Source organism: Gossypium arboreum, chromosome 3 (genome assembly GCF_025698485.1).
Source record: "Gossypium arboreum isolate Shixiya-1 chromosome 3, ASM2569848v2, whole genome shotgun sequence".
Taxonomy (NCBI): domain Eukaryota; kingdom Viridiplantae; phylum Streptophyta; class Magnoliopsida; order Malvales; family Malvaceae; genus Gossypium; species Gossypium arboreum.
This window is the reverse complement of record NC_069072.1, coordinates 40,186,973-40,200,760: the sequence shown is the minus strand read 5'-3', so window position 1 is coordinate 40,200,760 and position 13,788 is coordinate 40,186,973. Positions and strand designations below refer to the sequence as shown.

Sequence of the window (13,788 nt, the reverse complement as noted above, 5' to 3'; positions counted from 1 at the left end):
ATCTGAATGCTAGACTGGAAATTATTGTTGTAGGTAAACTCAGCTAATGGTAGAAAATCTTCTCGACTACCTCAAAAATCAATCACACAGCTCTGAAGCATATCCTCCAGTATCTAAACCACCCTCTCAGACTAACCATTGGTCTGAGGATAGAACACAGTATTGAAGTCCAATCTCAAACCCAGAGCTTTATGCATTTTCTTCTAAAACCGAAAAGTGAAGTGAGGATCCTTATCATAGATTATTGAAATTAGAACCCTATGCAGTCTTACAGTCTCATAAATGTAGAGCTTCGCTAACTTTTGTAGAGAGTAGTCCGTCCGAACCAGAATAAAATGGACTGACTTGGTCAATCAATCCATGATGACCCATACAGAATATTTTTTAGTGGGTGTTAAAGGTAACCCACTAACGAATTCCATCGTCACACGCTCTCATTTCCATAAAGGAATTTTAACAGGTTGGAGCAAACCCAAAGGTAATTGGTGCTTAGCCTTAACTTACTGGCAGGTTAGACAACGAGAAACGAAATCGGTTACCTTACGTTTCAAACCCGGCCACTAGTACAACTCACAGAGATCTCGATACATCTTATTACCATTGGGATGCATAGCATAAGGGCTGCTATGCGCTTCTCTCAAAATCGACTGTCTCAGCTCATAATCATTAGGTACACAAACCCGTCCTCGGAAACAAAGAACTCCATCCTTATTCAATCAAAAATCAGAAGTATTGCCACTCTCAATCTGACAAAATCGTAGACCCAAAGACTCATCCCTCAACTGCTTTTCCCAATCTGCCTAATCCAAGTCAGCTTAACTTGCAACTCGGCTAACAGACCCCATCATCAAACAAATTGAGACAAGTGAACATCCCCCTCAAATCAGTCATTGCTCTACGACTGAGAGCATCAACCACCATATTGGCCTTACCGGGATGATTTCATATCATGCAGTCATGATCTTTGAGCAGCTCAACCCATAAGATTCAACTCCTTTTAAGTAAAGAGGTACTTGAAGCTCTTGTGATCAGTATAGATATACACCTCTCACCATACAAATAGTGATTCCAAATCTTTAATGTAAACAGCATGGCAGCTAACTCGAGATCATCTGTCAGATAATTCCCCTCATGCGACTTAAGCTGTCAGGACGCATAAGCCACAACCTTCCCATCTTGCATCAATACACATCCCAAATCGACGTGTGACGCATCACTATACAGTACAAACTTTTTACCAGATTCAGACTGTATCACAAAAGGAGCCTGAGTCAGAACAGACTTGAGGTTCTCGAAGCTCGATTTTTGTGCATCAGTCTAGACAAAAAGAACATTCTTACGTAGAAGCTTAGTCAGCGGAGCTGCAATTAGTGAGAACCCCTCAACAAACCTCCGATAATAACCCGTAAGACCCAGAAAACTGTGGACCTCAGATACGTTCTTAGGCTATTTCCAATCAAGCACAACCTCAATCTTTTTAGGATCAACTCAGATCCCTTCAGCAGAAACTATGTGCCCTAGAAATGTTACTTCCCGTAACCAGAATTCATACTTGCTCAACTCAGCATAAAACTAGATCTCTTAGATTGTCTGAAGTACTACTCTAAGATGCTCATCATACTCATCATCAGTCTTAGAGTACAGTAGAATATCACCTATGAAGACTATGATGAACTAATCCAGATGCGACTAAATACAATCAAACCTAAAAATTCAAATCAAACATTCCAGAGTGTAACGCCCCAATTTTCGAGAATTCTGTGAGTGTTAGCATAGGTTTAATTATGTTAGTGGGCCTCTAGAAGGCCCAAGCTTAAGATAGAACCCGACAATTTTAGTTAACTTTTGTTCCATAAGAAAAAGGGGGTGAAATTATGAAATAGAACCTATGTGAAAATGTTTGAAAATGCTATAGGCTAAATTGAAGTGGCCAAATAAATAGGAGTGCAAAATAGGAGGATTTGCATGACAAACCTCCCATTCTACATGAAGTGGCCACCCATCATGTTGTTGTAGACAATATGAGTACTTGAGATCCATAATTTATGGTACAAATTGATACAAATTGATAATGGGTTAGGTAAATGTTCCATGATAATGGATTAGGTAAATATTCCATGATAATGGGTTAGGTAAATGTTCCATGATAATGGTTTAGGTAAATGTTCCATGATGGGAACTTCATGTCTTTTGTATTAAAGAATTAAATGGATGAAATATGAAATTTTATTAAAAGAAAAAAGGGGTGAAAAGAACAAAGTTTTGTCCATCGTTGTTCATCATAGCCTAAAGTTAGAGAAGAGAAAGGAGAGGAGAAAGCTCTTGAATGTTCGGTCACTTGGGGAAGAAAATTGAAGGTAAGTTCATGGTAGTTTGCTTCTATCTTGATGTTCATGAGTTCTTCTTGATTCTACCTTAACTCTTGAAGCATATTTTGGTTTTTAGTTGTGTTGTGAGCATTTAGTCATGAATTAAAATGAAGGAAATGATTGTTGTTTCATGTTCTTTTGATGAAAAATGGAAGATAGGTGAAGTTGAGCCAAACAAATGAGCATGCATGTGCCTTAGATGCTAAGGGGAAAAATCGGCTAACATGTGGTGATATACATGTTTAAATAACAAGCATGCAAGTTAGGTGTGAAAGAGTGATTTGGTAATAAATCTGCTTGGGACAGCAGCAGTAACGTGACTTTGGAAAATCACCATAAATTGTGGGAGATGAGTTAGAAGCTGCATAAATTATGTAATTAAAGCTTAATGAGTCTAGTTTCAAATGGAATAAACGAGAAAATATTTTGAATTCTTTACCATGAGAAATTTGATTCGTAATGAAGAGTGGTTAGATTAGTCAAACAGTGAAACATGGGAAACTTTAAGAAAAATCTGGTATTGATTGGCCATACCAAAAATTCTTAAAATTTTATGGATAGAAGATATATGAGTCTATTTTCAGGGAAAATTAACAGCACTTGATTTTGAGTTTCGTAGCTCCAGTTATAAATAATTTAGTGACTGTTGCTCAGGAAGACAGCTTGCAGTGAAATTATGATTATGTGGTAAACATTGACAAAAATTTGTTAATGAGTTGCTTATTGTTTTCTTATAAGCTTACTATGATCCGTAGGTGTGGTTGGCGAATATTGTAAAGAGTTAATCGTAGTTCGTATTTGAATAGTTAGATTAATGTGTTAGTAATCCAATTGTAGGCGTTAGTGTGTGGATCTCGTCAAGATATCGTCGCAAAATGTGTGTAACTAACACCCTCTTTCTTAGTCCGGATCGGCAAAAGTCGAAAAGTCGAAATGCGAAAACGGTATTTTGTAGATTTGCGAGTGTGCGAATGCTCGTGAGGTAAATCGATTAATGTTTTGGTAAGCTACAAAATTTGACCGCAAAGTGCATGATTTACGTGCCCTCGATATTTTTGGGCTTAATGGGCCAAAATTGGAATGATAGGCCAACGGCCCAATTCGATAAGAACCCTCGATGACGTGATTCATTAGTACGTGAAAAGTAGGAATATGCATGAAAAACCCTAAAATAGATAAATTCTGAAATACCTTTAAAAGTGCAAAATTTACGCTTTTACCCTAGTAGATAAATTACCGAAATACCCTAGGGTTAAATTGACCTAAATGCATGTTTGATGTTGTTATTTCTTGCATGTCATGTTGTTATTATCGATGCATGGGATTGGGATATTGACGGAGGAAGTACTGAAAGTGGCTTATCCACGTCTTGGAGGCTTTGCCCCAATTCTATCGTTAATCGAAAGCAAAGAAGGTCAGAATCGTGGAGTGTTGAAATGGGTGGGTTGAGCTATTCCCACATGGAGTGTAGGGCTGGTGCGGGTGGAGTGTAGGGGTTAGTGGGTTGAGTAGTCTCCCCAAATGGGCTTGCATATGTTATTGATGTTGCATGTATTTTGAATGGGCCTATGGGCCATACTGTTATCTGAATAAGGGGCTAAGGCCCAGTTTATTGTAATCTGAAAAGGGCTCTGGTCCAGTACCACTGTTACTTGAATGGGCTTAGGCCCAATAGGCTTGAGCTGACTTGGGCTTTGAATAGGTTTTCCTTACACATTGAGTTTCCCCAAACTCACCCCTTTTATTTTCATCCACGCAAGAAATCCCCAACCATAGTGGGCTTGGAGATGTGGGGGAATTCGGAGTGGCCACCCGTTCTGAAAGTTTGGTTTTCTTCTGGTGAACTGGACATCCTATTATTTACGTTAAGGTTTGGGTTTTTAAATGTAATAAGGCCGCTTAATTATTTTTGATGGTTTTAATATATATTACTAAGATAGGTATTACTTATTTTAACTGTTGAAATTGGATAGCTTTAGGGTGCGTTTTCAAAAAAAAAAAATTGATTTCAAAATAACACGACAACAAGCAAAGCTTCCGCAATGAAAGTATTTTCCAAAATGAATCACTTTTCCTAAAAATGACTTAATCAAATCGGTTTCCTAGAAATATACATGACGTTAAGGTGTGGCAATGGTGGTGTGCATGTCTAGGATTGGATCCGAAGGGAGCTTGGTACTTAAGTAGTCCGATAGACTCATCTCTTCTTTTCCGGTTTCCTACCTGGTGTACAACTTCCATTCACTTTAACCTATAATGAAATTATCTTTTAAAACACTAAGTAGGTTTTTCTGGATCAACAATATAAAATGTTTTGAACGCTTCGATGTGGCATGTCGGATCCGGCCATAACGTCTGGGCTGGGTTTGGGGTGCTACACAGAGAGTCCAAAAATTACAAAACTCTCATGAAAACCAAAAATTTCAGTACTGTAAAATAACAATAACAATGAAAACAATTTCTGTCAAGTGGTCACCGTTAAGCCTCCGTTGCACCAACCCGCCTATATTTGTAAATTACTTGAACAAAACATACAAACAAATATGTGTTTTCGTAAACTCAGTGTGTAACCTAATAGAAGTAGTCATGCAATATACACATCATTTCATATATAGTCAAATACAGATTCGGACCTAAGTCCATAACAGTAACAAATATTAGAATCAGATAACAGATCAGATGTCTAGAATCCTACCCCCATCCTCTACACATTATCTCTTTCCATCCCATTACACCATCTGGGGTTAAAAACACCCACCCATCCTGTAACAGCCCGTTTTTAGGCAAATTGAAATAGTGGTTTCAGAACCAAAAATCTGAGGTTAAAATAATTATTTTATCATTCTTTTAATGGTTACAACATGATTGTATGATTTTGTAAAAATTTCATTAGGAAATTTTATTGTTTGAGTGCTTAATTTGATAAAAATGACTAAATCACGTAAAGTGTAAAAGTGGAATTCTATTAGCTAAAGGTGTCTAATAGTTATGGAATCCTAAATTAGGGGTCTTTATATGGTAAATAGCCTATTAATATGATAGTAGATGATAATGGATTGGTAATTTTGAAATTTGTAATAAATTTTAAGGTTAATTTTGGTATTTGATAATTTAATGTTAATTAAATAAAACAAAACAAAAATTTGTTTCATTATCATATTCTTCAACCAATTTTTAGGGAAAAAAGAAGCCATTTTCATCCTTTTCATTCGGCCAAGCTTGTTTGTGCAATTGGTGAGTAATTTTTATCATGTTTTTAATGATTTCTATGTTTTTGAGATCGTTGCAGCTTAATCTAGCTAGCCCAGGGACTAATTTACAAAACTGTTAAAAGTTTAGGATTTTTCCATTGATGAATATAAGTGCATTTTGATGTTTGATGATAGAGAATGTATACTTGTTGTTAGATAAACATTTGCAAAGTGATTTTTGACAAAATTGTCATTTAAGGATTTAATTGAGAAATGTTAAAATTTTGTGGTTAAATTATGAAATAAATGAAAAATATGGCTGTTTGGGACTTAATTGAAATTTTGCTAGCATGGTATAGGTTGAATTGCATGAATTTTTATTTTTATAAGACAAGGATTAAATTGTAAAAATGTTGAAATACTAGGGGTAAAAATGTAAAGTTGCCGTAATGTGTATTTTGGACTAAATTGAATAGAATGATAATTAAATAAGTTAATTTCGATTACATTTAGATCAATAAAATCAAAATTCGAATTTAAATCGGGGGAAAAACAATGTTTTAGACTAACCGGCTTGTTTCTTCATTTTTGCATTCGAGATAAGTTCGTATGTTAATAAGCATTATTATAATTGTGTTTTAAACACGTTAATATTGAATATATTGTGTATACGACATTGCGGATATGTTCGACGATGATCCGGCAACAAGAAATCCCAATTGGACATTAGGAATAGATTAGGATACGAATGACATGTCATTAGGGATTATGTGACTTGGGTGCTGGTCCGTACGTCCTACCAGTGGCTGAGTTATCCGACATGTGTTACAGATACTCGTTAGCTTGTGTGAGTAGTACTGTGTAGTTTCGTTATGACCGTCAGCTTGTGTGAGCAGACCCGCTGATAGCTCGAGAGTGAGCATTATATGTGATATGATATCGAGATAGCTTCGACTATGTATGTGGCACTTAGGGTGCATGATTCCCAAGTATTCGATAGTATTCCGAATGGTTCAACGGGTATATCGAAGATATGAAATGGTGAGAAATAGATACGTTTTAGTATATGTATAAACGGAAACTATATAAGCATTGAATCTATGAAAGATATGAGTTCATGGTTAAATATGTAATTGAATATATGTTAACATTGTGATTAAATGTTTAGTAGTATGATATGTTCATATTCTTAATTGGTAAATGAATGGTGAGCTTTGCTTATTATTTCATACGAGCTTACTAACCTTTATAGCTTACATTGTTTATTTTTCCATGTTTTATAGTGAAATAAAAGCTAGCTCGGATTCGGGAATCGTCGGAGACCTCATCACACTATCAAGCTATCACTTTGGTACTTTTGAATCTATATTTTTGGGATATATGGCATGTATAGGAGCTTTGGTCATTTTGGTATATGTTAGTAATGAATTTAGCCATTTGGATTGGCTTGTAAATGTTTAATGTTTGGTTTTGTATATAGCCATGAGAGTTGGCTTATTTTGGTTTATTTGGTTATGTATATATATGCAAATGGCCTTTGTCTTGTGTTGATAATTGCTATGCAAATGATTGTGGTAAATGGTTGATATTTGAGAATTGTATGCTTATGAGTTTAGGCAAAAATGATGCATAATTGGAAGTGTCCACATTGATGATTTGAGATTATGAGTTTTGGTATGAAATTGAATGGCACATTGTGGTATTTGTGTACCTTGTGTTGTTGGTATTGATATAGCATAAATTAATCTTATTTAAGATTGGTTTGAATACCTATTTATGCCATGTTTGGTGCCATTTGGTTTGGTGTAGGTGTATGCAAATTCGGGTGGCAAGATAGCTTGGTGAATAGCCTATTTTTGTCCATACGGGCAGAGACATGGACGTGTGTCTCAATCGTGTGTGACACATGGTCAGGTTACACAGCCGTGTGTCCCCTAGTGTTTAATTAGAAACCAAGTCAGTATGCTCCACACGACCCAGCACACGGGCGTATGTCTTGGTTATACCCTACAGGTTTAGCACGACCTAGCACACGACCTGGCACATGGGCATGTGAGGCAATTCCGAAAGGCACATGGGCTAGTCACATAGGCGTGTGGTTGGCCGTGTGACCCAAGTCAGAGAGTTACACGGGGTCGAACACGGGCTGAGATACGGCCATGTGATCCCATTTTGAATGTCCACACAGCCTGTGACACGGGCATGTCTTTGACCGTGTGAGACACACGACAGGGCCACATGGCGTGTGTCTCCTGTATTTTGCAAAATTTTCTAAGTGTTCTAAAATTTTTTTGAGTTATCGGTTTAGTCTCGAACCATTTTTAATGCATGTTTTAGGCCTCGTAGGCTCGTATTAGGGACAATGTGAATGTTGTTGAATGATGATTACATGAAATTTGAAAATGTATGTAAAATGTATGTTTAATTGTATAATAAGTCTGGTAATGCTCCATAACCCTATTTTGGCGTTGAATACGGGTGTGGGGTGTTACACATCCCTATACACTATATACTGTCGATGCGATACATAATAGATAATATGCAGTTAAGCTGCCAGAATATAGACGAAAGATCTCTGAACAGATCACTTCCTCTATATATACAAATCCCACTCCAAACACAGATATAGAATACATATGCAAAAATAACATAGTAAACATGCTTAACATGCTCGTATACAGATAAATACATACTTAACAATATAGTCAGGTATACATATCAGTTTCCTACTCAGATAAGGCTATTAGAGTATTAGATCACATGAAATAAGGTTTGGTTAGCCCTTACCGACCCTATTGTAGGTCCACAGTCGATTGGAATGACCCGTGCGACCCTAGGAAAAATTTCAGAATTCTGGACCCACATGCTCATGTGGCTCATATAGCCACGCTTATATCGCCACACGACCGTGTTAAGCGTACGACACCTTTGTCAATCACACGGCCGTATGGCGTTGACATACCCAAATTTTGGCTTTTGTCGAACCTCATTTTCTAGCGTTGAGGGTACACACCTAGTCTGGATTTGATACAAAACCACTCCCGAGATCACCAGAACCTAAAAACAGCATTCCAACAACTAATTAACAGATAATTTGCGAAATCCACAATAAAAAAAAATTGAATTGCACGAACAAACTTACCGTGATAAAAATCACTACTCTCATGGTTTAGGCCGTTGCGCAAAATGTTCTCAAAGAATTACTTTCCTCCTACTTTACTGCATTATTGCAATCCAACCAAAAGAAAAATCCCAATTAGTTTATAGAACCGAAACCAACAGTCAAACAAACCCTACTTACCAGAATCGCACGATGAACACCGAAATTTCGAAATACAATGATACGGCAGCAGATTATAGATAGAATTGCAGGAAAAAGAAGAGGAAAAAGAATATGACAAAGAAAAGAGAAAACTAATCTCAGATTTCAGATTTTTGGAAAGAGAGAAAAATTTTGAAAAAAATAAAATAAAATAAAAAGATAATCAATCAATTTGATTTTAATTAACATCTCCACTCCCCACTAACAACCACATCCAACTACTTCAAACTCTCAAATCCACCGAACCTCTAACAGATATTCGAAACAAAAATTAACATCCACACTCGCGCGCAAGCAAGGATTCAAACACAAGACCTTCAGCAAGCTAATTCCTTACCACTCAAACTAGCAAGCTCATTTTGATATAAGTTTATAAATAATATTACATAAGAGCAATAAAACTTGGATAAAAAATAACAAAATTTCGAAAAAGTAGAACTTAAACCCAAAACCTCTAATTCACACCCAAAATATTTAGCCATTAAAATAAAGATACATTTTGTCAAAATTTACAAAAATAAAAATAAATTAATCAGTGCATTTCACACATTTCCCTATGCAATCTTGAGGATCCATAGAATTATGATTAACATGTAATGGCTTTTAACATAAAACCAAAAACTTATTTCACCCCTCTATTAAATTTGCACCTAAATCACTTTCTGTTAATTAAATTTCTCTATTAATGCTCTTCGTTTTTATCACATTGGTTTTTTAAAACAATTAACACACCAATTCAATAGCGTAGTATAATCTTATATTTTTCTCATAAAATTTACAAAAAATTCGATAAGAATTACAAAATAACTTTAAAAATTATTAAAAGTAAAAATATAAAGAAATATAAAATTATTAAAAATTATAAAACTTATAAATATTAAAAATTATAAAAATACTTATAAAAATTCTAATTAATTATAAAAATAACAAAAATAAAACATATATAAAATATTTAAAACCTTTTATAAACTTAAAAAATCATAAAACTTATAAATACTAAAAGAAATTTCTAAAAAATATAATAAATTATAAAAACTTATAAAGTTTCCTAAAACTTGTAAAAAATCAAAACAAGTTTTAATACATTTTTAAAAAATATAAAATATTATAGTTACAAAATTTATTGGTTCCTCATTTTGGATATTAAAACCCTAAAATTAAAATGAGCACATGACATTAGACCAACTGTTGGATAAAAAGAATAGTCGTGAGAATATTTCATAATGACATATGTTAATATTTGCAATCGTTGAATTATAAAATTTTGGTTTTATAGTATCTAATCATAACAAAAATGGCTTATATCATACAATAATTAGCAAGCAATTTTCAACTTTTTAAGGTCCACATTATTGTATTATACTTAAAAATTGGAGATAAAAATTTCAAAAAAATTATCAACAAAAAGAAAGGGTCCTACAATTATGGTTTTATTTGTAGAAGATTAAGAATATTTTATTTAATATGAAAATGACCTTAAGTGACGACTATTCTCATTATTCAACAGTTGGTCTAATTTCATGAGTTCATTATGATTTTAGATATTTAAATGATTTTTATAATTTCTATTTTTTTAGTTTTATAATTTTATAATTTATTTAGATTTTATAATTTTTATATTATTTATAAGTTTTATAAAATTTAATCATATTTTTTATTTTTATATTCTTTAAGGTTATATTAATTTTAATATTTTTAAAACTTTTTATGTTTAATATTTTTCTATAAAACAAAAGTTATCATGTCTCATCATCATATTAGTTTGTCAATTAATTTCATCGGTCTCAATGACAGAAATATTAATTAAAGGGCTTGATTGAATTTTTTAATTAATGGTAAAAGATAAAATGGACGTGAATTTAATGCAAAAGCTCAATTAAAATTGTTTTTTCTCTAAACAGCTTTTTTACCTATAAACCTATAAATAGCCAACTTTTCTTGTTCTTTGTTTTCTTTAACATGTACTCACCAACTAATATATATTGACATTTATACAATATTATTTGTAAATTTCTTGTAACCTCCACCCCCAAAAAAAAAAAAAAAGAAAAAATTGATGTACAAGTTGGGAAGAGCTTTTAGATATTCCAATATGTGCTATATTTGGAAGTCAGCTCTTTGGTTGATTGACCTTATCAAAACAGTAATAATCTAATGCTAGTGACAGTGTAGCAACCTAACACGTTCAGAAGGAAGGGATCTTAAAGCTTACATATAAATATAACCCATTGTTTTGCTTTTGCAAGCAAAACCAAGTTAGTAATATCCTTGAGACAAAATGGGTATCCGCCAAAAGCTTCTCTCGTTTCTCTTTTCTCAGCTGATTCTTGTTCTTATGGTCTCAAACCATAACAATGCAATGGGGTTGAAACTCGGGTATTATCACAAGACCTGCCCTAATGCAGAGTCGATTATCAGTAAAACAACTTATCGATTCATTTCTCGAGCACCAACTCTTGCCGCTCCTTTGCTCAGGATGCATTTCCATGATTGCTTCGTTAGAGTAAGCGTTGTTAAAAAGCTTCTACTTTTCTTATATATAATATACAATGAAAGGAGATTCCATCAAATCTAACATTTTCATATGATTGATGACTTGAAGCATGGTATATTATAATCAAATGAAAGCACTTTTTTCAACCATTTAATAAGATGATGATAATTTTCAGGGGTGTGATGGTTCAGTGCTTCTAAATTCCACAAAGACTAGCATATCTGAGAAAGATGCAATCCCCAACCAAAGTTTACGAGGATATCATGTGATCGACGCTGTCAAGTCTGCAGTGGAAGAAGCATGCCCTGGTGTGGTTTCCTGCGCTGATATCCTTGCCTTAGTAGCTCGAGATTCGGTTTCAATGGTACATATACTATATACTTCTCACAGTTTCTCCTATCTCTCTAAATTGTATGAAAAACAAAAAATAATAGTTAAAATTCCTGTTTTTAAGATCCATGGACCCTATTGGAAAGTTCCACTTGGACGAAGAGATGGAAGAGTTTCCATCTTGAATGAGGTCTTCGCAGAGTTGCCTGCTCCTTTTGCCAACATTACACAACTAAAACAAATGTTTGCTGCTAAAGGTCTAAACACCAAAGATCTAGCAGTTCTATCAGGTAGTCTGATATTTTTCATTTCCAAAAACACGTCATGTCAAATTATGGTTTTAGTCCCTACATTCATATACTTAAATTTGATATAATTTGGTGTGGAGTTGGATAAAGTACATAGACAAAAACCATAATTTGACCTAAAAAGTTAGTCACTATTTTTCATCAATAATGAGCCATTAATGGTGGAGAAATTGGTCCATGATTATACAGGAGGACACACTATTGGAACATCTCATTGCCTAGGATTCACCAACCGTCTCTACAACTTCACTGGCAAAGGTGACACAGACCCATCAATGGATCCAAACTACATAGTTAAACTGAAGCAAAAATGCAAGCCTAGGGACACCACAGCACTGGTGGAGATGGACCCTGGAAGCTTTAAAACCTTCGACGAAGCTTACTACACTCTGGTAGCTAAAAGAAGAGGGCTTTTCCAATCTGATTCAGCCCTTCTCGATGATCCAGAGACCAAAGCTTATGTCATACTTCAAGCTTCCACCCATGGATCTACCTTTGCCAAAGATTTTGCCGAGTCTATGGTGAAGATGGGTCAGGTTGGAGTCCTCACTGGCAATCAAGGTGAAATCAGGAAGCACTGTGCTTTGGTGAACTAATTGAAAACTGAAAACTCACTTTTTTTAATTGATAATTATTGTTTATTTTTGTGGCATCTTAATTAAATTATTAATGCGAGTGTTTGACCAGAATAAAAACTTGTATCGGAATGAATTTGCATCCAAGTTTTGTTGTTTGTGTTACAAGTTTATTTGTATGGCTCTTCAAATTGCGGCCATACTTCTAGTCGAATTGTAAGGATTTCTCTATAATTTTCCAATTGAATAAAACTCTTGGCCTTATTTTATCATATATAGTTGTTAGTAAAAAATTAATACTTATTATCAGATTTTATTTCTCTAAACTAGAGTTTTTCTCTATTTATCTCTTAATCAACCACGAAAATAGATCATAAGTTTCAAATATTTATAGGTGTTGGGTCGAACTCGAAATATACAACGAACATGAATGAAAACCGAAAAAATTGAATACAAATATTTACGGGGAAAACCCTCCAAAAAGGATAAAAAAATCATGAGCAAAAAAAATTTCACTAAAAACGGAAAAAACCAAAAAAAGGAGTAAAAGATTGAGAAACAAATAAACCCTAAACTCAAAATTCAAAGATTCATCGAAATCCCCACAAACTCTCTCTTAATTTTGTTGTTGTTATTCTTAACTATCTAGGGTTGCAAAGAGACCTATTTATAGGCTGAATTTCGTGTGCAAATATTACTTAAACATCCTTAAAATAATCAGAGTTTGACTGGGAAAATATAACAGATATTATTTAGGAAAAGAAACCCGGTTAAGTAAGGAACATATCGCCTCATTTTGATGTGGCATGTTGCCTCGTCAAGACTTCTTTCATCACGTCACCAGGACATGGCAAATTCTTCTCCTCGTGATGTCGATGTCGTGTCATTAAGATGTCGGCTCTTCCTTGTCCCGACGTCAACTATGTTTCATCTGAAATGCAAGGAAAACTCCATAAATTTCCACCTTGACTCGTATTTTCGAAACGCCTTCTTTGTTGAGCCCTGTTAAGGGCCTAATTTGGTCACTGTCGAATGCTTACCAAGCCTAAACAATGCTCAAATTTGGAAATTGGAAGACTTTTTCTCATCATGTTTTTTGGATGGTTCTCTGTGCCAATTTTGTGAATTTGAACATCTCCTTAAGCGATCACTTCTCAAACAAAGTGGTACCTAATATCTATATGCTTTGTTCTTTCGTG

The 13,788-nt window shown here is 34.4% G+C and overlaps 1 protein-coding gene across 1 annotated transcript; it reads left to right on the top strand.

Annotated features, from left to right (window-relative positions):
• Positions 1-11,131: 11,131 nt before the first annotated feature.
• Positions 11,132-12,841, top strand: LOC108475691 (peroxidase 27-like). Its single transcript, XM_017777676.2, has 4 exons — positions 11,132-11,385; positions 11,552-11,740; positions 11,831-11,996; positions 12,204-12,841. The coding sequence occupies exons 1-4, from the start codon at positions 11,161-11,163 to the stop codon at positions 12,608-12,610; spliced, it is 987 nt and encodes a 328-aa protein (XP_017633165.1). The 5' UTR covers positions 11,132-11,160; the 3' UTR covers positions 12,611-12,841.
• Positions 12,842-13,788: the final 947 nt, after the last annotated feature.

What these genes read in the sequence shown, in the direction of transcription:
- LOC108475691 (XM_017777676.2), top strand. Translation starts at nt 11,161, where the DNA reads ATGGGTATCCGCCAAAAGCTTCTCTCGTTTCTCTTTTCTCAGCTGATT. An exon ending in CTCGAGATTCGGTTTCAATG is followed by an intron (nt 11,741 to 11,830) that starts GTACATATACTA and finishes CCTGTTTTTAAG; the next exon opens with ATCCATGGACCCTATTGGAA. An exon ending in AGATCTAGCAGTTCTATCAG is followed by an intron (nt 11,997 to 12,203) that starts GTAGTCTGATAT and finishes ATGATTATACAG; the next exon opens with GAGGACACACTATTGGAACA.